The following is a 20,588-nucleotide window of genomic DNA, read 5'->3' on the forward strand; positions in this document are numbered from 1 at the left end:
CACAACCTGCATCTGAGAACAGCACTCTGGCAGATGTCACCCCTTCCTGCAGCCAGCAGTAGCTCACATCCCCCTGGCTTCACAGAAAACACAGACTAGAAAGAGATGTCCATCAGCTCCCACCATCACAAATAACCACACTCCTAGTCCATTTCAAAAGCTGATCAATGTTCTTCCTAAAATAATTAGTTTTCTTTTTTCATTACACTGCTGCAGGGATCATAATACTTTGATAATTGATAACATTTTGAATCCCTAAGTACTAAATTACTTGTAATTTGCTTGCACCTTGGCTTAGTAAAATTTAGGGATCACTGCTGGCCTTTAGCTGAAATATTAATATAGACTGACAAGCTTGCAGATTTAACTTTGCCAGTTTGCTATACCAGGCTCTTCCACTCTGAAGATAATGTAAAAAGGGAGAAATCAGGGTTTAATCACCTTTCCTTGTGTCTGGCCCAGCTTCAGTTCATTTTTCCTGACTGCTGGTGACCAGGCTTCTATGCAGCATTATAGACATTGAACAGCCTCAACTGCACATTCCCTAATGCTTTTCTCATGTCTGCATCATTCTCACATGATCACTCTTTAATTGGTGAATACATTCAGAGGTGGCTTTTCTCTTCTGTTTTCCCCCCCAAAAAATTTGAAAACTCACCTACAACTTCACTGGACATATTTTTGTTAGGAGCAAAAAATACAGAACCTTGGTACTTACTTCATCTCAACTGCTTTCCACCTTTCAAGCACTGGGAACACTCCCATCTCTGTATAATGAGTCAACTACCATTAGCAGGTCACCTGCTGTGGGAATTTGGAAGTTTCATGCCTCTCATTCAGTGTCCACAAAAAAAGTTTGCCTATTTGACCAACTGCATCACTCATTAGTCCCATTTTGCATTTGGAAAGGTTGGTAAGAACTGGTGAGACTGAGGTTGCTAATCTATACAGTGCCATAATCAGGTTGCAGAGGTATATTTTCCAATCCAACAGCCAGGCTGAAAGGATCACTCAAAACATAAATAAAAAACTTATTTTACCAAAGACATGCCAAAATCAACTACTTCATGCAGAATTCCAGGACTCTCCTCCTTGGGGATACACAGGGTGCTCCACACCTACAGTCACCTGAATTCTGGTGCAATGCTGACTGGGCTCAGAGCATCATCTTCCTTGTGCTCCTCTGTCAACACATCCACTTTGCACTTGTGGCTCATCATCTCTCACACTCAGTAAAGAAGTGAGGCCACGTGCATTATGAAATTTCTTCTGAAAGCAGAACTCAAGGGTCCAACTAGAAGCTGCCCAACACTTTACAGCTGTAGAGCTCCATAGTACAGACAGCAAATTCAGACTTACATGGTGCAAATGCCAGCTGAGCATTACCAGAGTTTCTCTCATTGATTCCAGTAGTATTTTGGGATTCTGCAGCCCCTCATCTGGCCATCTCAATGAAGTCAACACAAGCTTTGCCCTTGCAAAGGGCAGAATGAGGGAACCAAGTAGCCATTAAGGAATTTACCACCTATTTAAAAGCAGTGTAGTATTTTGTTTTCTGCTTCCTGTGCATCCCATCACAGAGGGGTGTATTTGGTCACAGGTAACACTTACCACATTTCCTCTTCACTAACGGTAAAGAATGGGGAAGAAAGAAAACTGTCACTCATACTTGGAACAGAAAACCAAAATCAAAGGAATGCAGTGTAAATCATACCTGAGCTGTGGTAGTGGAAGTCTCTTAACCCTAACATAATGCTGATTTAGAAACAGAAATAAAAACTACCACTCCTGCTTGTTTATATACAGGCTGACAAATGCTGCTGAAGACAGTTGGGATTCATTCAATCTGCCAGGCACACCAGGGAACATTAATTCATGTCAGCAGCTCTTTGCACCATCCTGTGGTGCTATATCCCAGGACTGGCACACTGCCGCAGCAGGGCTGCCTCTTCCCAACTCCACAGTCAAAAGGCAAAAAAGCAAAAGCAAAACCAACAACTACAACCACCATCTAACTCCTGTATTTGGTTGCTTTTACTACTCTAGACTGTAAAGAATATCACCTGCTCTTAGTGCAAAAGGATTATAATCCTGCCCATAAGCACAGCTGGAAAGGATAAGGGTGCACAGACTGAGCAGAATCACACCAGTGTTCAGCAAGTGTTACACATTTTGAATTCAGATACAATTTTCCTACACAGTGCCTTCTCAGGCACCTGCAGGTGCACAGCAGCACAAGATGTGCTTCCTGACAGCTGTGATCATTTGACTAAATTTCATTCCCTTTCCTATGAAGCAGCTCTCTGACAACATATGTTGATCTGAGTGGCCAAGACCAAACCACTTTTTTTCTCTCAAGGTCAGAGACCCTGACTCTTACTCTTTATCTGGGTGCCACTAGTGGCAAGGACAGCCACAGCCTCTGGCTCAGCTACTTGCTGACATGTGTGGGCAGCATCATAGCTCTGCAACTTCCTTCCCTTTCCTGTTACACACACTCACACATTCTGGACTCTTATCTAAAACATATAGCAGGCTATTCCCATACCTCTGCAGGTGATTTTGGGTGTCCTGTTTCTCCTGTCCTTGGCCATTCCTGCCAGGCTACTCCCACAAAACCCCTTCAGTCCTGTCCCAAAAATCATCTGAAGTACACTTGCCCAAATCTGGGCAGTTTTATGCCCCACTCCTGCCACCTTCAAGGCAGTGGCTGCCAACAAACAGAAAACTGTGGTGGTGCAGAGAGAAGCCAAGGCAAAACTCAAAAGCATTAAACAGATTATCCTGACACACAAGCTTCTCAAACAGGGAGGGATACAAAATTCCTGACATTCTCAGCTGGCAAAGAGCAAATGGGAAAAATGTTATGCATGAAAGCCACTTTCAGATACCATTTAGCATTTTAAAACCTTGAGTAGTTTTCCTTACATGATTGAAGGCTGAAATTCCAGTTCTCAGGATTCACAAGCTGAGTATATCAGGAAAGATCTATCTGTCTCTGATCTATAGGTATTCTTTGCTAGTTAAATTGAAGATCATATATACATATATATAAAACAGTGAGCATTTTTTCCAATGTCAAGGAATTCTTCAACTGAAGAGGGAAAAATCTCAGCATTTTTATGTTAACCTTTTAAAGGTATTTTAAATAGGCAGAAAACACACTTTTGCAACATCACAGAAGCAACCTGTGCTTAGCTCTTTTCAAGCTGGCAGTCGTTAAACAAAGGATGCACACCAAAATCATGATTCACCATCAAACTGCAAGTGCTGCAAGCTTGCTTAAGAAAAAACACATTCAAATGCATCCCTTAAATGATTTGCTGTGCTTTATGCTCACTCTGAAAATAGTAAAAATAACCTATTTGCTTGCTAGCTCTAATGCTCTCATTGTGCCCTCATATACTACCAAGTCACCTGTCAACATCTGCAGCGTGCAAGGAGTCCTCACATCACACACAATGAACCACCCCCACTCTGACTGAGCTGTGGGAGACCACCAGAGCCACACTTATGACACCACAGAGCAAAATTCAGGCTGTGTTTTGCCTGCAGAAATAATTTCAGTCATTGATAGATGGTGTTGTGACACTGTCTCTGAATCACCAGGACAACTACTGCCACTCAGAAAAGAGGGAGCTATAAAGAGCTGTGGATATGTCATCAGTCAGTCTTTTCCTGGAAATAGAGAAGGTTAAAAAACAAAAAAAGAAAAAGCTCACAGCTCAGGATAATTCCTATCGAGCTTTAAACTGGGCTCAAGTTATTGAGGCCCCTTCTATTAAACAAAATTAAAAACCCCAGAGTTCAACACAGCAAATTAAAAAAGGACAGAGATAAATTCTCTTTCGGTAGAAACATGGCCCTCAGACTCCCTGTTTGCTTCAATATTCCTCAGCTGGCAAAATGGAAAGCTGGCAGCCACCCAAGGTATTCAAACTAAACATTGTAATTAAAAGCTACTTAGGGCACCATGAACCAAAATATATGCTAATAAAAACATCATTAACTAACTTGCGAGGAGACTCTTCTTAGGGGAGGGAATCTTTGCTAATAACAACATAATTGTCAGGCATGTAAGTCCCCAAGTCTGCAGCAACAATTCAAAGCTAATGGGGAAAATGTGAGATAGGAGGGAAAAAAGTGACATTTGGGAAATACTGGTGTGGAGAGAAAGTGACTGTGATGAAAAAAATAAAGCAAATTTGTTAGATAGCACACTAACACAAAGCAACCAGGTCCACAGAGACCAGTACTCAGGCACAGAACATAGGGGGATTTTGTGAAATGTGCTGCCTGTTTGTTTCTTTCTAGTCAAGAAAAAGGGAAAGAAAAAACCAAAACAAGATAAAAGGATTAAGATGCTCTCTCTCCTTTTGTAATCATGTATTATGTGAGTTTTTCACCACAAGCCACATACCCCTCTCCAGGGTCTCCTCCTAAGAAGCACACTCAGCATTCACCCTCACCAGGGATATGATAGAAAAGCTTTTAATCTCCATTTTCTGTTGCATTATTGTCACTCTGCAGCACTGACTCCAAGCTAGCAGTTTCCCAGAGAAAATCATGAACAGGGAAGTGAAGACTCATTAAAAAGGACAAACTCATGAACAAGGACCAAGGAAGTGCCACCACTGTTGTTTCCACCTGCCCGCTCTACCATGACAAAGGTTTGAGCTTAACTTTCATGGCATAAGTGAGGCTCAGTTAAATCTCAGCCAGGCTCTTCTGCTGTGAAGGCTCCACATCAGCACACAGGCACAGCTGGCACAGCTGGGGAAGCACAGAATGAGCACAAGCCTATGCTTGCCCTTGCATTTATTTAGGAGAGCAAAGCCAAACGAAGGCAATGTTGAAAGAGCAGGAACTCCTAAACACTGCTCTCAGCACTACAGGCTGACAAAACTGCCAGGCTTCAGCAGTGAACACAAAGCCTCCACAAAAATTGCAAAGAACAAGGGAAGGACAATTCTCAAATCAGAAACAACACTCACAAGGCATTTATTAGTACAGTGTGAAAACAGCAACAGGCCCAGAGGATGGGACAGGCTGGAAATGTTGGGTCATCATTGCTGTTCAGAGGATAATTGGAAAAAAATTAATGGGGGGAGATATTTGTTCTTGAATAGCAGATCAGAAGGAGCAACATAAAACAAAGCAACCAAAAACCCCAGATTAAAGTGAGTAAGACACTGAGAAGCATCATGTGTTCAGCTGTAATATAAAACAGGAATGCTCTAGGACAGAGAAGGACCTGCACCAGTACAGATCTCACCTTGGGAAACTTGCCTGCCTCTGTAGCTTGCACTCAACAGCAATAAACTTTGTTTACTATATCACAACACTTTTCTAGTCCTAGTGAAGGACTGGGAATACACTATGCAAACACAGACCAAAAATACGATCCCTGGACTAATTTGTGATTACTAATTAATGAAAACCTTTAAAATGTCTTATAGGTAATAAACTCTAAGCAATCTAACAGAGTTTGTGGTGCTCATTGCTCACCACAGTTACATACACACACACACACACACACACACACACACAAAAGGAAAGCAGATGTTTGAAAAATGATGAGCAAAAAAAAAAAAATTGAGAGGAAACACAAGGGACTAGTTGGGAAGGATGGATTTTGTGTCCAAGAGTCAGAGCTCCATCACAGATTTCCTGTCTCAAATGAGGCCTCATTTGCTCCAGTAAATATGAATATTACTATTCACCTAATTTTAAGGAGCTCTGAGAGTCCTTAGGCTATGTAGCAAAATAGTTAAATTTTGATATAAGCATTAATCCAACTGAGTTTTGTCTGTAAAGTACTAAAATGAAAAGAAAAAGCAAGGAGAGAAGGGCAGTGGAGTGAAAAGAGAGAGAATAAGCAAGGCAGCTGAAACCATGGGAAAAAAATTGAACTTTTGCTACCTCTTGCAATAATTAGTTATCAGCTCTAGACCATACAGAAATGGAACAAACAAGATTCAAGGGAAGGAATTAGGCTTCAAATATGTTTTTCAAAGCTCATTTTTCCATGATAAATAATTTACTGAATTGTTATGAGCCAACAAATTTCATCAGAGTCACTTTACCTCACGCTGTGCATTGTAAATAAAAGCACAAGCATTTCTTACAATTAAGAGCAAAAATCTTTTTTGCCCACAATATACACACAAGGTATGGGGAATATAGCAGAATGTGTTAGGACTGACATCCCAGTCTGTATAAGCATCTCATTTTATCCCAACCTAACATGAGCATAGCTACAATTTCCTATGAAGAGACACTCTGCCATTTCACAAGTCTGAAGATGTTCTAGAAGCGTGCATAGGTTTTTCCATTTCTCTCATATTTCTGAAGACAAATGTGGGCATATATTAAGAGAAACCTACAGCTCTACAGTCTGTTACTGAATACTACTGACACTGAGGCTATTAAAAGAAAAAAAAAAAGATCCATCAGACTTACATAGAGCCAAGACGAATTAATGCCCAAAAACCCATTATGGCTCTGCTTTTTTTTAATCTTTTTTTTTTTTTTTTTTAAGTCAAAGGAAAAGCTGCTTGATCTGAGCAATTTGCTTCACCCACTTGAAAAAAATCAAGACAAAAGCCCAGACTTCCAGCACTAATTTCCTAAATAATAACAACAGATACAAGCCATGCCCATATTCACTGCCCCAATCCAACAACCCCAGAGTCACCACCTAAGTTCAGACCCTCCCCAGCCCATGGGCTGCAAGTCAAAGCCTTTCTGTGCCAATGAGAGCTGCCACACACAAACCTGATGAAACCAGAGGGGAACTGGATGTTCCTGGGGCACTGCTCAAGCTGTCTTGGGGAAGGTCACTGACAATTCACAGCATGGTTTGGGTTTTTTTAGGTAAGTGGTATGGCCAGCCTGTCTCTGCATTTTCCCCATCCATGGAAAGGAAACCTACATACTTGGTGCCTGCTGATCACCTGCATTGCAAAGCCTGGCTAAAATTCAGGAAGTTGATACTTACAAAGTCTCCTGATGATGAAAAGTTTAGGAAAAAGTACATCAACACATTAAGAGAGACCAGGATAACAAAAGCATTCTGAAAACTAATACTCACCCGTTCCTGACCAGCTGTGTCCCAGATTAGAAATTTATGAAGCTCATTCCCACATGGCACAGTTTTAGTCATGAAGGATGCCCTGAAAATAAGGAAGAAAGAGAAATTTGTAACATAACTGACACTCTGAATATATAACCTGTAGATGTTAGTGAGTTCTGCTGGACGAGACAGCCTTTGGGGAAAACTCCAAAACCTTGATAAAATACCCACAGAAGTAGAAGTCTCCCTTTTCTCAGATAGGATATATGCTACTTATAGATGTATTTTATTAAAAGAAGGGCAAAGCCTCTGAAGTTCAGAGGGCATTTGTTCAAAGGTCCAGGAACACAAATGCTCCTGACATTCACATGTGGCTTCTGCTGCTTGTTACCTCCATCTTCTTGGTGATTCAGACTTGAGAAAGAGGCAACAGACAACATCATGTGCCACTCTTCACTTTAACATACGAGACTGGATCACCAGGGAACAGAAAAGCTACCTGCTGAGTGCACATGGTAAACAAATGCCAAAAAATTGTTCTCCCATTCAACTAGGATGATGAAGTCTTTGTAGTTTCTTTTATTTTCCATCGGAAATGAGATAGTTCTGTATTTTCAAAGTCTTTTCTTTTAGGAAAAAAGGTTACAAATTTGTAGTCTTTTTCTGTATTACAGCAGTTCATTTGAAAGCTGGTAGGAGAGACTGCCAAACTCTGGCAGATTTCTGTTTTCCCCATCCTATCTGGGTACAGCTGAACCATTTTTGTTGTGCTAACATTTTTCCTGGCTCATAAAGATGCATTTGATACAATGCATGGTCGTTACAAAAGCATCAAATGACATCAAATGACATATGACTGAACAAAACATTTCCTGAGAATGATATACCAGAGTTCTCCTCTATAGCCATCTGCAAATTGCTTGAATTTAACAATGCTGCACTACTTATGAAAATACTAACTAAGGAAAAAAAATGGGCAGCATTTCTTTGGTTGTTTTCAGGGTGTGTTCTCTCAGTTGTCACTCTCCTTCTCAAACCAATTAGCAACACTTCACAGCTTCAAAAATGGGAACTTTATAGATCCACAGTGGCTGCAAGGATTATATACTTTAAATAGTTGAATAATTTGGGAGGAAAAAAACCCTTATCTGTGCAGACAAATCATACCACCTGTGTGAAGCTAGCCCTTACATTTTAATCTCCCAATGGAAAAAAAAGTCCCTTTAGTTTTCATAATTACCATAACAGAGGAAAATTGTTTTCCAAATTGGGCAGAAGGCATTTACTTAGCAACAACTACTTGGGGAAAAAGGCTGCTAACGGCTTAGAAATAAAAAAAAAAAAAAAAAACCAACCAACACTCAAGTTGCCATCAATTCTTTCACTGCAAACAAGTGGCCTTCAATCAGTAATTTTATTCATGACATGCTTCCTTTCTCTCTGTCCATTTTTCTCTATTCATCTCATTCAGGAATCCAAAATTGTCCTGGAACTTCTACATGCAGCCTCCAGCTGAGATTCCTCCATGCACTGAAAGGCAGAGCTACAGAAGGTACCACCCAACCCCCTGAACAACACACAGCAATCAACACCAATCCTTCACAGACGACTTAAAACACCTCAGACACACATGCCAGGTCAGCCCTCTCCCCCCAAATTACTCCTTTCTGTACAGTCCATAATAGTTTCCTTTCCCATAAGAGATCTTTCCCAAAAGATAACTTGAAAAATTTTCCAGGTCGCACTGGACTTGGAAGATCTGTCCCTAATATATTAAAGAAAAAAAACGCTTGAATTAAAATCTACTCCAGGACTATTAGGATTCTGATGGTCTAATACATGGCAGCTTCGTAGCTTTTAAAGAAGTGATATAAATAAATTATACTTAGATAAAATTGCATTGTTCCTATTTAAAGAAAGGACAATGTGACACATCCTAAATTTAGACAAAAGCACATCTGTATGGGGAAACAGACACTGTCAATGTTCCAGCTCAGCCTACCAGGACACTCAACAGAAGTATTTTAAGGGTTTTGCTGCCATTACTCAGCTATGGGATGACCTGATCATTGTGCAGATCACAGACTCTTGGGTTGTGGGGTTTCGGTTTTTGTCTTGTCGAGAGTTTCCCACTTTAGACTGTTCTGGCTGTAGGACCTGAGGACTTAAATCACTCAAGGGTCAGATTTGAAACCTCACTGACCAGTGAAAACCAAAGTGATATTATGTGTGGTACTTACCCAATAGTAGGACTAATATTATGATCAAAGTGGTCCTGGACAAATCGACAAACGATGCTCGATTTCCCAACCCCAGTATCCTGAAAAATCAAAGACAGTAAGTCATGAAATCACATTCAGGAGACCCTAGGTGTCAATACCTCACTTGATTTATTTTCAGGAATTAATATTTGACTCTTTCTTCTTGTCCTGTGGCAAGCAGGGCACATCACACATTTCAGAAGAGAAGTGAGGATATACCTTATCCTTCTCAAACATCAGCCTTGTGAGTGAATCTCTCTGGCCCTCTTCCCAGGACTCCCTTGTCTCCAAGCCCTCTATTTTATTGGGTGGATTATAAATTCCTGCTGCAAGTACTGCAGTCCATCCAGCATAGCCATTCACTTGTACAAGCAAACCCCATGCTTTCCAACACAGCAGAGCCAAAGAAACAATTTCATTCTGGCCTGCTGCATGGCCAGCCCAAGCAAGCTTCCAAAACAGACTAATAACACAACATTTTAGCACTCTGACAGCACTGACTTAGTGGAAATAATCTTTTCATGGCAAGATAAACCAGCCTGCTTAGTGGAAACTTTGCAGAGGCTTCAGGTGGTTTTGAAAAGGTAGGACTCCAAAGATCTGGACCCCCAGAAATGTGCAGCTCTCCCTGTGCATGCCATGTTAGAGGTCTGCAGTGCATTACTTAAAAGGCAACACAGATTACTCTCTACACTGCAACACAACAGGCTGATCCCATTTGCAGGCATAGTCTTTTTTTTTTTTTTCTTTTAGCATAGCTAATCAGTAGGGAAAAACAGCAGTACAATACTGGAATAAAATTCAAAATAACCTGAAGGGGCAGGAGAAAACTTGAAATTATGCAGAAATATTATTTAGGCATTTAAGATATAAACCACTTCCCTAAAATACAACATTTTTCAGTCTGCCTGTTTTTGCCCAAAGCCTGGGATGGTAGGTAGAACTTAAATTATACAGGGAATTATCAAGGAGGAGGAATAACATTATCACTGTGTCTTCCACAGAATTGCAAAGAGCCTCCTTAGAGACAAAAAGGATGCCAGGAAATCAATACTGACCTTTCCAAGACATTAACAATGACAGCCCAGGGTCCAATCTAACTCATTAAACAGTCAATGGAAAGTTTTCTATTAATTTCATTGAAGTGATTGCAGAACTACCAGATTGTACCTGGTAGCTTCATTTGTATCCACATTTTAAGAATGCCTAATTTACACAACAGTCTTGAAAAATGCCAAGATAAGACAATATGGTTTGTTAACAGCAAGACACCACAATAACTATATATTAAAAAAACAGAAGAGCAGCTTCTGCCCAAACAGAACTACATACTAATAATAGCACTTCTGTCTCTCCTATAAGCAATTTTGCAATGTTATCTTCTTTTTGAGTAAGAACGAAAAAGAATGTCTCTATTTACATTTCCTTTCACTATGCTTACACAAAACTGTATTGTCACATCAGTCTTTATAGACAGCATTTATTAGAAAACCATCATTTAAACTCTCATATTTAATTCAAAGCTGTCCTTAGTCAGCTTAAAAGCCATAATAAATGCTCATGTTACACAGACAGTTGTTCATCTACTCTGTTCAATCAATAGGAAAAAAAGATCAAAGAGAAGAGCAGTGTTTAAAAACAGCCCTGTAGCCTTTGATCAATAGCAGTAACACATCCTGTAACTATTCCCAAATTTTGCCTTCATTATCGTTCCAGCGGACATCGCTGTATAATTACTACACCAGGATGGCAGAGCACGCTAAAAAAAATAAAATTAAAAAAACCCTCTGCCCTGAAATTGAGGATCTAATTATTCTTCCAGACTTTAAATGGTGTAGAGAAACTGGAATTACCACCCTCTGGTTGCAAGGAATTACATGTCCCCCTTGTGGGGACAGTGTTTCTGCCACCGTGTTCGAAACTAGACATTGACTCCGGTGACCCGATGCTGCTTCAGTTTCATCTGCTTCCTCCAGCTCCCCTGCGGGTCACTCAGAATGGCAACTGCAATTACAAGAAAAGCCAGGGTCTCTGGCAGGAATGTGACAACCACAAGCATGGATTAAAGCTTAACTCATTTTCCTGGAACCTCTTCATCTTTCAGTTCGTGGCTCTTACTAATGTTTCATGATAACGTTAAAAGGACCTTTCAAAGTTTCTATTGCTTTCATATCCCATAGTGAGCACAGTTAAACTTAGCATATGCCAGGCACACCAACATCCCTCCAGAAGCATAAGGGCATTCTCACACTTTGCTCCTCGGATTGCTTGCACTACCAGGAGGGTTAAATATCCCCCTGGAGTAACTGGAGTGAAACCAATGGACTCGGACCACAAGTGAACCTGTTTCTAGGACGAGAACTGCTGCAGCCAGTGGCTGGTGCTTTCCAGGAGCCAGGCAATTTATTGCACCAGGGGGGTTCAGTTGAAACAAGCACTCCCAGCTTCCCTTTTGTTGCCTGGAGGATGCAAACCACCATCTACCAGAGTATAATTAGAGCATAGAGGGGAAGGAAGTAAAACAGAAAAGTTTCCTACTTATGGCAGTGATTATCATTCCATCATGGGATTTTAAACTACTTAGACAGTGTTCAGTCCACGTTACTGAAAACTGTATTGACAGCCAACAATCACCTGAAAAGACATTCGCCTGAAAGCAAATCAAATAATGGTATATGAACATTGTACAACAACTTGAAAACAGCTAATGAGACCTTAACTTCTACTGACAACAGGGAGCCATCATCTTTCATGCCTCTCACAGAAGACAAGAAAAGCAGAGTTGTTGTTTCAAAGTAGAAAAGCATTTGCTTCTCAGCAATGCATGAAAATTAAAGCTACTTGCTAAGACTGTATAAACTTTTCCTGCAACCATCTGCTTTGTACTTTACTATATGGTCTTTCTCTACATAAACCTATTTTTTTAACATCTGATGGGGATAATCTCCTTTGTTTTGTTCTTTTTTCTTCAAAGGATTACAACAAATTTATCAAGACACATGCCTGGGTAACATTCAGACATACAGAAGATTTATTTTTCCAATTCTCAAAGTTCTGCTATTACACTCTCTAATCTGTTCTTCTGTTTTGTTTTACTGATGTTGTGTACACATAACATCAAACACACACGAAGGTATAACATCTTGGCTTATGGAAAAGGTCACAGTGGCACTGAGCAGAGTGGATTGGACACCTTTCAGAAACTGAGAACATGCCCTCAGGAGTTATGTTGCACTTCAAGGAACAGATCCCTACAATTCTTCAGGAAAAAATCCTCATTCACAGGAAATCCAAGGGCTTCAGCCTTGTCATTGACTCATCATGTTCAAGGGCAAACCAATCCAGGAAAGAAGTGGCAAGAAACGAATAAATATAAACTAATTATTGCAAATCAAGGTGCTCATGAATCACTCAAGGAGCCAACTACAGGTTTCCCTTTATTCACTTTCTTCTTCATAAGCTTCCCAGCACACTTACAAAATATCAGGTATAAACCAAATTGTAGCAAGATAAGCAAAGTGGGTAGGGTAGGAAGGAAGGAAAGAAGCAGTAATGCAATTCACAACAAGTGAGCCACTATTAGTTTGCCAGAGTAAGTAGCTACGACTTCAGAATCTCCCTGTCAGCAAAATGGATTCAAAAATCTGAAACTGTATCAGATGTTTCTGACAAATAGAAGAAACCAATCCAAGCATCACTAATTCCAGATTTTTACCCTTTAACCCCAGAACATACATTCTCTGCTCTTCCAAAATCCCTTACCAGCATATTTAGGTGTGAGGATTTTAAGAGAAATGGAGAGCAGAATGCCACAGAAAACAGTGTGTGCTTCCACCCACACTCCTGCTCCCAGGGAACCACCCCACTTGGCTCTCCTCAGCTCTCATTACAGTAAAGGAGATGAGACTGTATTTCAAGCTAGCAGCATTACAGGATGCTGGCAACTCATTTGCAGGCAAACAACAACTGAGCTGCTGACTTCTTCTGGCTGATTTGCAGCAGCTTAAGGGAGATTAAAAAAAGGCAGAAAAAAAATATGAGCAATATCTTAAAAAAGAAAACCATTTTCCCATTACAAATAGCATTTGGTATATTTCTCTGTCTGTTGTTCCAAACACATTTATCCCAACCAATAAAGCTAATGCAGAAAAATTTATTTATTTAATTTAAATCTGGATGTCTTGTTTGTCTCTTTGCACATCAGGTCTGGTCCTCCAAGCACTTTTCCAAATTGGAAGGAGCTATAGCACCCTGTAAACATATCCCTTATTAGGGTGTTAGTCTGTAGCCTTGATATTACAACAGCTTTTAACAGAGTCAGGGCCAAGCCCTATTGTGCTGAGCAAACTAATCTCTTCATGTAATTTTTTTTTTTAATCTGAAATGGAATACATGTTGGATTCACAACAAAATCCACACATATCATGACTCATGACTAAACAGCAGCCCTACAATCATGCACACTGCTGCAAGAGCTTTTTTAGTCTCAACTATGCAGAGTCTTTCTCTGCTATGTTAACATAAAAGGCTTCCTAAGTATGTGTAAAATTAGATAAACCATACAAAATCCTTTATGACTCTATGATTTTGAAAATACAAACAAAACAAGAGCACTAGACAGCACTTCACACAAGGAAATGACGCCCTAAGAATGAACACAATGAAGAAACTGCTTTCTGCCCTTCCACTTGCAAAGTAAGGAAAAAAAAGAACATCTGGCCTGTAACCACCACAGATCTCATGACTAACTTCCCATTTCAGCTTTAAAGGAAGGTTGAGACACCCTGGAGACAGGCACCACAAAAATCTGTATTAAGAAGCAATGGAGAACTGACCTCTATATAAACAGGAATCCCACACACAGCTCCTTTGGAAGGAAGTTTTCTCATCAGCTTGGGCAAAGCCAGGATTCAATCAAATTTGCAATCTGAATTTTTAAAAATGTCTAAAAAATAAAAATGTCTGTCTTTTCAAAACATTCCTCACAACAGCTAAGAGTCACTGAGACACCAGCCACAGACAGGTCTCATTAAACCTGACAGGGTTTAACATGAGTCATTCTTACAGATCAGAAGAAGAACGAGCCCTAGCAACATAATAATAAGTGCTCAAAAATCCACAGGCAAAGAAGATGCTATTTCAGTAATAATATGAGAAACATTTGGACCTGACAAGTCTTTATCCTTTCCCACAAGCCAGAAGCTGATCCCACAGCACATGTGGCTTCTGTCAAATTCAGCAGGACTTCCCCCCACCTCAGGAATATATCTGCTGCTCAGAGCCCACTTGTGGCAGGCTTCCCAAAAGCTGAGCTGCCAACCACCCTAACTTGAGCAAAGGCACCACAGCATTTGGTGGGTGAACCTTTCCTCTGAGGATCCCTGATCAAGAGAAAAAGAGCATGACCAATGCAGCCAGGGTTAATTTAGTGTAACCTCCAGGAAGTCTCCGTTGCAAAGCTTTTTCATCAGGCATAGAGCTGGAATTACAAACCTGCTCACACTGATGGAACTCAGTTTCAGCCAGAGAGCAGTACCAGAGCCTACCAGCAAGCTCCTCTGAAGCTTTCTTCAGACAGGTTAACATCAACAAGTGCAATTAAGTGCATTCACAGAAACATCTGTGGTCGAATTTGTCTCTAACAATCCTCTCAGTGTACCTTCCAGAGAGATAATACTACCTTGTGTCATCTTTCAGACAAAAAAAAAAAAAAAAAAAAGGCTTAATGAAGCACAGAACTGAGGTGCAGTCAAAAAGCTGTCCCACTCTCCTGGAAGAAGATCTGCTCAGAGAGGAAGCTGGCTGCTCCTCATTGTTAAGAGGAGCAACAGTTCCTGGCTCCCTGTCCCTGTTACATATTCACACCACCGGACACTCTTGGCTGATTCATCCCTAACTGAAAAATAACAAAGGAGCCAGTTTATGCACAAGATTTCCCAAGTTAAACTCCACTTTTTGTAATACTGATTTGATTCATGCTAGTGCAGAAAGGAAGGAGAGGTCCTTGTCTTGCTCAGAGTTGAGCTTTCACTGTTGAAATATTAAAGATGTACAGATGAAAACACTTAAATTGGTATGAAGTTACCAAAAAGGAGAAAACTGTCCTGTATTATGAATGCATTTGGTATTTTACATACCAAACACAGACACTGAAAACCTTCCCAACTGGCCAGGCAAACCTGAGGTAGAAAGAGAGAATTTAAACTTTAGGGCAAGAAAAATAATCAGTGAATCACAGAAAAAAAATACAAATGCAGAGAGACCATTCATTCCAGTAGCTCTGTAAAACGCAGCTGGTTTTGACTTGGCAAATCAGCTTCTGCACATTTAAACAGCTCTTCTTTCCACTGTCAGAATTGGCCACGCTTTCGTTTTTGATTTACAGTTGAATCACCCTGGCCCATTCCCATTACCCTCAGCAGGACTTTGATGGAATCTGAAAATTCACAGCAGTGTAATCGCATCTCAGAGCTGCTAAATGGTTTGCATTTCATTAGCTATCATCAAACAAATTGCAAGGCCTGTGCTGTAAAGTATCGCTGGGCTTTAGCAGAAATCTAAGCTCAGCTCTGGTAAAGCCTGGTGTCCAGGAGGAATGTCACTCCTTGGGCAAGGGCTGGCATGCAGCACTGAGATACCCAACCTTCCAGGGTTGCCAGTTCTTAACCCAAAAGCACGTGACATGCTAAGGCTGAGTACAGGATTATAGCTGTCTTTTAAATTCCAGTGGAAGTAAAAAAGCAACAAGCTGAAAAATAAATTAATGCTTTGCAATTTGCAGCCTGCTTTAGCCCTCTATGCCTGCCTTTAACATTTTAATCATTACTCAGAAGATCAAATGCAGGTAGCGTTGCAATACTTTCCATGTCTTACTAATCCAGTTACAGCTGCTCTGGAAGGCTGTGACAGGCAGCTTGAAGAGCATCTGAAACTGCCATTGGATTTTTATCAACTGTATGAACATACAAGGAAGAGTTATGCACAACAGATTCTTGATTGCAGTTTCCAAGGGCAGTATTTTAATCCAAGAATTACTCTACCCAATAAACTTTTTGCTAACCTCAAACACATCCTTTGCCCTTCCCTGTGTTCGGGTATCACTTTCAGTTGTCTGAAAACACTGCTAAAAGGAGAAATACCTTGCAGGAGACTGAGGTTCAGAGACACCCCTGGGACTGAATTGAATTTGCCAAGTGTCAAGCTTGTCCCAGGGAAAATGAAGCCATGCACTGTGGAGTGGTGTTTAGGAAGACATGCAAAAAGCTCCCCGCCTTTACTCAGTTTTTCCATCTGCAAGATGTATCAAGTGAGCAAAGCTATCACTGTATAACTTCACAGATGAAAATGCAAGAGCAGCTCAAACTAACACACTGGCTCTCAGCTGCTTCACCAACACAACACTGCCTGAGGCTTCAGCCTGAACAAAAGGGATGCAGGCACAGATGCTCTGAAGCCTGCAGTGAAAATATGCATATCTCATTCAGGACACTAATGATTTCTGGGAATTCCAAACTAAAATTTTGTGGCCTAATGCCATCAGTGATATTCATGGAATTTCTGCAAAGATACATGAGATACTCATCTGCAAAGCAAACTTTTGAAAGGGAAGAACTAGGACCAGAGCTGGCTCCCAGAAGTGTGATTTTGCTATCGTGCACTTTCCTGAGTGAAGGGTACTTGTCAAATGAACAAAATTCACATTGAATAGTGGAACCCAGCTGGCCATGATCCCAGTACAAACACATGGATCTCACTGCAACTCTATTTTATGAGGGAGGATGGCCACCACTGGCCTTCTCTGGTGGGTTTACCCTGGTTGGATTCCGCAGTGTCTCACTTCAGAAGGAGCCACCACAGTTCTTCTGGTCATCTTTTCCTGTGTGAACTTTACACAAACACCCCTATTTGCATTCCCTTCTTTAAACTCACAATACATGGTAGTAAAGGTATCTTTTAAGTCAGTTGGTACATTATTCCCACTAAGTTAGGATGACCTATGCCAAGTCCCACACAGTAAAAAACCCTACACTTCATTTCCAATTGCTTTCAGGCCAACATTGCTGCTGCAGAGAACAAATTAGCTACAGAATCAGACTTTTTCCTCTGGAGCACATTATAATTATATTAATTCACTCTACACGTAAAAGTGCAGCACTTGTTCTACCCAGGTCAGTCCTGTTATATCAGAATGCAATCCTTCCTCCTAGGACTGCAAGGACTGCATTTGGCACAGGAATTGTTGGCTCTATTGTTCTCATCTCACTAACTGTTATATGAAAATAGTTACTCGATTTTACCTTGCAACAGCATTATGGGACTGTAAAACAGTGATAGTTGTAAAGCATTCAGACAGTACAGTAACAAAGAGCTATTTAAGTGCTTTAGAGATAGCCAAGCACTGAGTTTATTTGTTTGATATTTTTATGCATCTTCAATACCACCCATATATTTCTACTGGCTGTTTTAAAACAGAAGAACATTTACCAGTCAGGGCTTAATGTATCTGGCCTCCTGTGGTGGGCTGATAATGCCTGGAAACCAGGTACCCACCAAAGCCATCCTATCACTCTCCTCCTCAGCTAGGCAGGGGAGAAAAAGTACAACAAAAAAACTGAGGGTTGAAATAAGGACAGGGAGAGATCATTCACCAACCACTGTCACGGGTAAAATAGACTTGAAATGGGGAAATTAATTTAATTTATTGCCAATCAAATTAAAGTAGGATGATGAAAAATAAAAATTAAATCTTAAAACACCTCCCCCACACCCTTCCTTTTTCCCAAGCTTAACTTTACTCCCAGTTTCTCTACCTGCTCCTCACATTGAGAGGCAGAGCATTGTCTCTGCATCTCACTCCTACTCAAGGGGAAGACTCCTCACATGTGAGTCCTTCCCATAGAGTGCAGTTCTTCACCAGCTGCTCCAGCACAGTCTCTTCCATGGGGTGCAGTCCTTCAGGCACAGATCCAGTGTGGGTCCTCCATGAAGTCACAAGTTGGGCCAACAAAGTTATTCCAGTGTGGCCTTCTCTTTTCATGGGTCCACAGGTCCTGGCAGGACCCTGCTCCTGCACAATTTTCCATGTGGTCACAGTTTCCTTCAGGCATCCACCTTTTCCAAATTGGTCCCCTCCATAGGCTGCAGGAGGATCTCTGCTCCACCATGGACCTCCATGGGCTGAAGGGGCACAGCTGCCCCACCATGGTCTGCACCAGGGCTCCAGGGGAATCTCTGCTCCAGAGCCTGGAGTACCTCATCCCTCTCCTTCTGCACTGACCCTGGTGTCTGCAGGGTTGTTGCTCTCACATATTCTTTCTCTTTCCTCTTGTGCAGTAGTTTGGTTTTTTTTCATTTCTTAGCCATGTTATCCTAGTCACTATCACCATCACTGATGGGCTCAGCCTTGGCCAGTGGTGGGTCTGCCTTGGAGCCAGCTGGCATTGGCTCCGTAGGATGTGGAAAGCTTCTGGCAGCTTCTCACAGAACCCCTACATCCCCCCTGCTACCAAAACCTTGCCACGGAAACCCAACACATCTCTGAATGGAAACATAATCTGATCCTTTTTCTTGGTTTGTTTTCCTTCAGTCCACGTCCATTTGCAAAACATGTACAGTGAGTGACCACCTGCTTCACCTCAGAGCTGAAGGGAGTCTTCAGCCCTGTCCACTTCTGTTCCCAACCAGTTCCCAAAGCACAAATGCCTGCTGCCTTACCAGTTTTGGCACTTCTACCAGTGTGATTATTCAGCACGTGGTTTCCTTCCACACACATCCTGCACACATCCTCCTGTGCACTTAAACTCAGGCCTCCAGAGAATGCAGTCCTACTGGTCCTGGTCATCTGTAGGCTACCTTGGAGTTAGCAAGTTTCTTTGTAGTCACAGGCTCCTTGCTCTCCACCAGATCCCAGCCCAGTAATCTTTCAGAGACAACAAAAACCTTTAATACCCAAGTTTCAAATACACTTTCTTTAATATTTTTCTACATCCTCTTCTCTCTTATAGACAAAAATGAGTATTTTCATCCCTCCCTCCCTCACTCACAGGCTGCAATATTAATTACAGTCTCTTCAACTATCTACTTTTGTCGAAGACATACCCAAAGATCATAAGAAACAGCAAACTATAAAGTACAAAATCAAGCATTAATGGCCAAAAGCACTTTGTCATCCTACCAAAGCAATGTGCCTGGCTGGAGATAAGAGAGACTGAAGAGCAGCTAATGTCTGTATCATAGCTAATGCTAGCAAAAAATTCACTTTGCCAGAGACATTGATATATTCATGCATGTAATACCAAACTCTTTCCTAGAGTGTTTCCAAGACAATTTGCATTATTCCACTATCATCATTAGGGCTCCAATCCCAAGCTCTTCAAGCTGGGTTGATGGCATGGAGAATCACAGCTGCAGCCTTAAGAATCACAGAATCATAAAAAAGGACCTTAAAGATCATCCACCCCCAACCCACCTACCATGGACAGGGACATCTTTCAATAGGCCAGGTTGTTCAGTGCTCCACTCAGCCTGGCCTTGAACACTTTCAGGGATGGGGCATCCACAATTCTGGACAACCTGTTCCAGTGCCTCACCACCCACACAGCAAAAAACTTCCTCCAATACCTAATCCAAACCTACTGTCTTTTTGTTTGAATACATTCATCCTTGTCCTGTCACTTACACATTGTGAAACAGCCCTCTACATCTTTCTTGTAGGCTCTCTTCAGGTACTGGAAGGGTGCAATTAGGTCACCCTGAAGCCTTCTCTTCCCTTGGCGGAACAATTCCAGTTCTCTCAGCCTTTTGTTGTACAAGAGATGCTCCATCCCTCCAATTATCTTGGTGGCCTCCTCTGGATTCTCTCCAGCAGGTCATTGTCCTTCCTGTGCTGGGACCCCAGAGATGGATGCAGCACTGCAGGTGGGGTCTCACCAGAGCAGAGGGGAGGGGCAGAATCCCCTCCCTTGCAGCTGGCCACGCTGCTTTAGATGCAGCCCAGGATGTGTTTGACTTTCTGGGCTGCAAGCTCACACTGAAGCTCATGCCCAGCCTCTCATCCAGCAGAATCCTTGGGTCCTTCTCAGCAGGGCTGCTCTCGATCTGTTCATGCCCCAGCCTGCAGTGATACACATTGCCCCAGCACAGTATTCCACATTTCTGCTGCACATTTACTCTTCCAGGACTTACAAATCATGCTGCTCTTCTGCAACCTGCCAACTCCTTTGTCTATGAAGTTGGCACAGGAATATAAAGCA

At 41.5% G+C, this 20,588-nt stretch overlaps 1 protein-coding gene across 1 annotated transcript in view; it reads right to left on the bottom strand.

Moving 5' to 3' along the window:
- The window catches only part of RAB31 (RAB31, member RAS oncogene family), a 55,844-nt gene that overhangs the window by 19,895 nt on the left and 15,361 nt on the right, over positions 1–20,588 (bottom strand). Inside the window, exons 2-3 of the mRNA XM_079300144.1 lie at positions 9,316–9,395; positions 7,094–7,175 (exon numbers count right to left, since the gene is read on the bottom strand). Coding sequence (XP_079156270.1) covers positions 7,094–7,175; positions 9,316–9,395 — 162 coding nt within the window. The remainder of the gene's footprint in view (positions 1–7,093; positions 7,176–9,315; positions 9,396–20,588) is intronic.

This window comes from Erithacus rubecula (assembly GCF_903797595.1).
Source record: "Erithacus rubecula genome assembly, chromosome: 3".
Lineage (NCBI taxonomy): Eukaryota > Metazoa > Chordata > Aves > Passeriformes > Muscicapidae > Erithacus > Erithacus rubecula.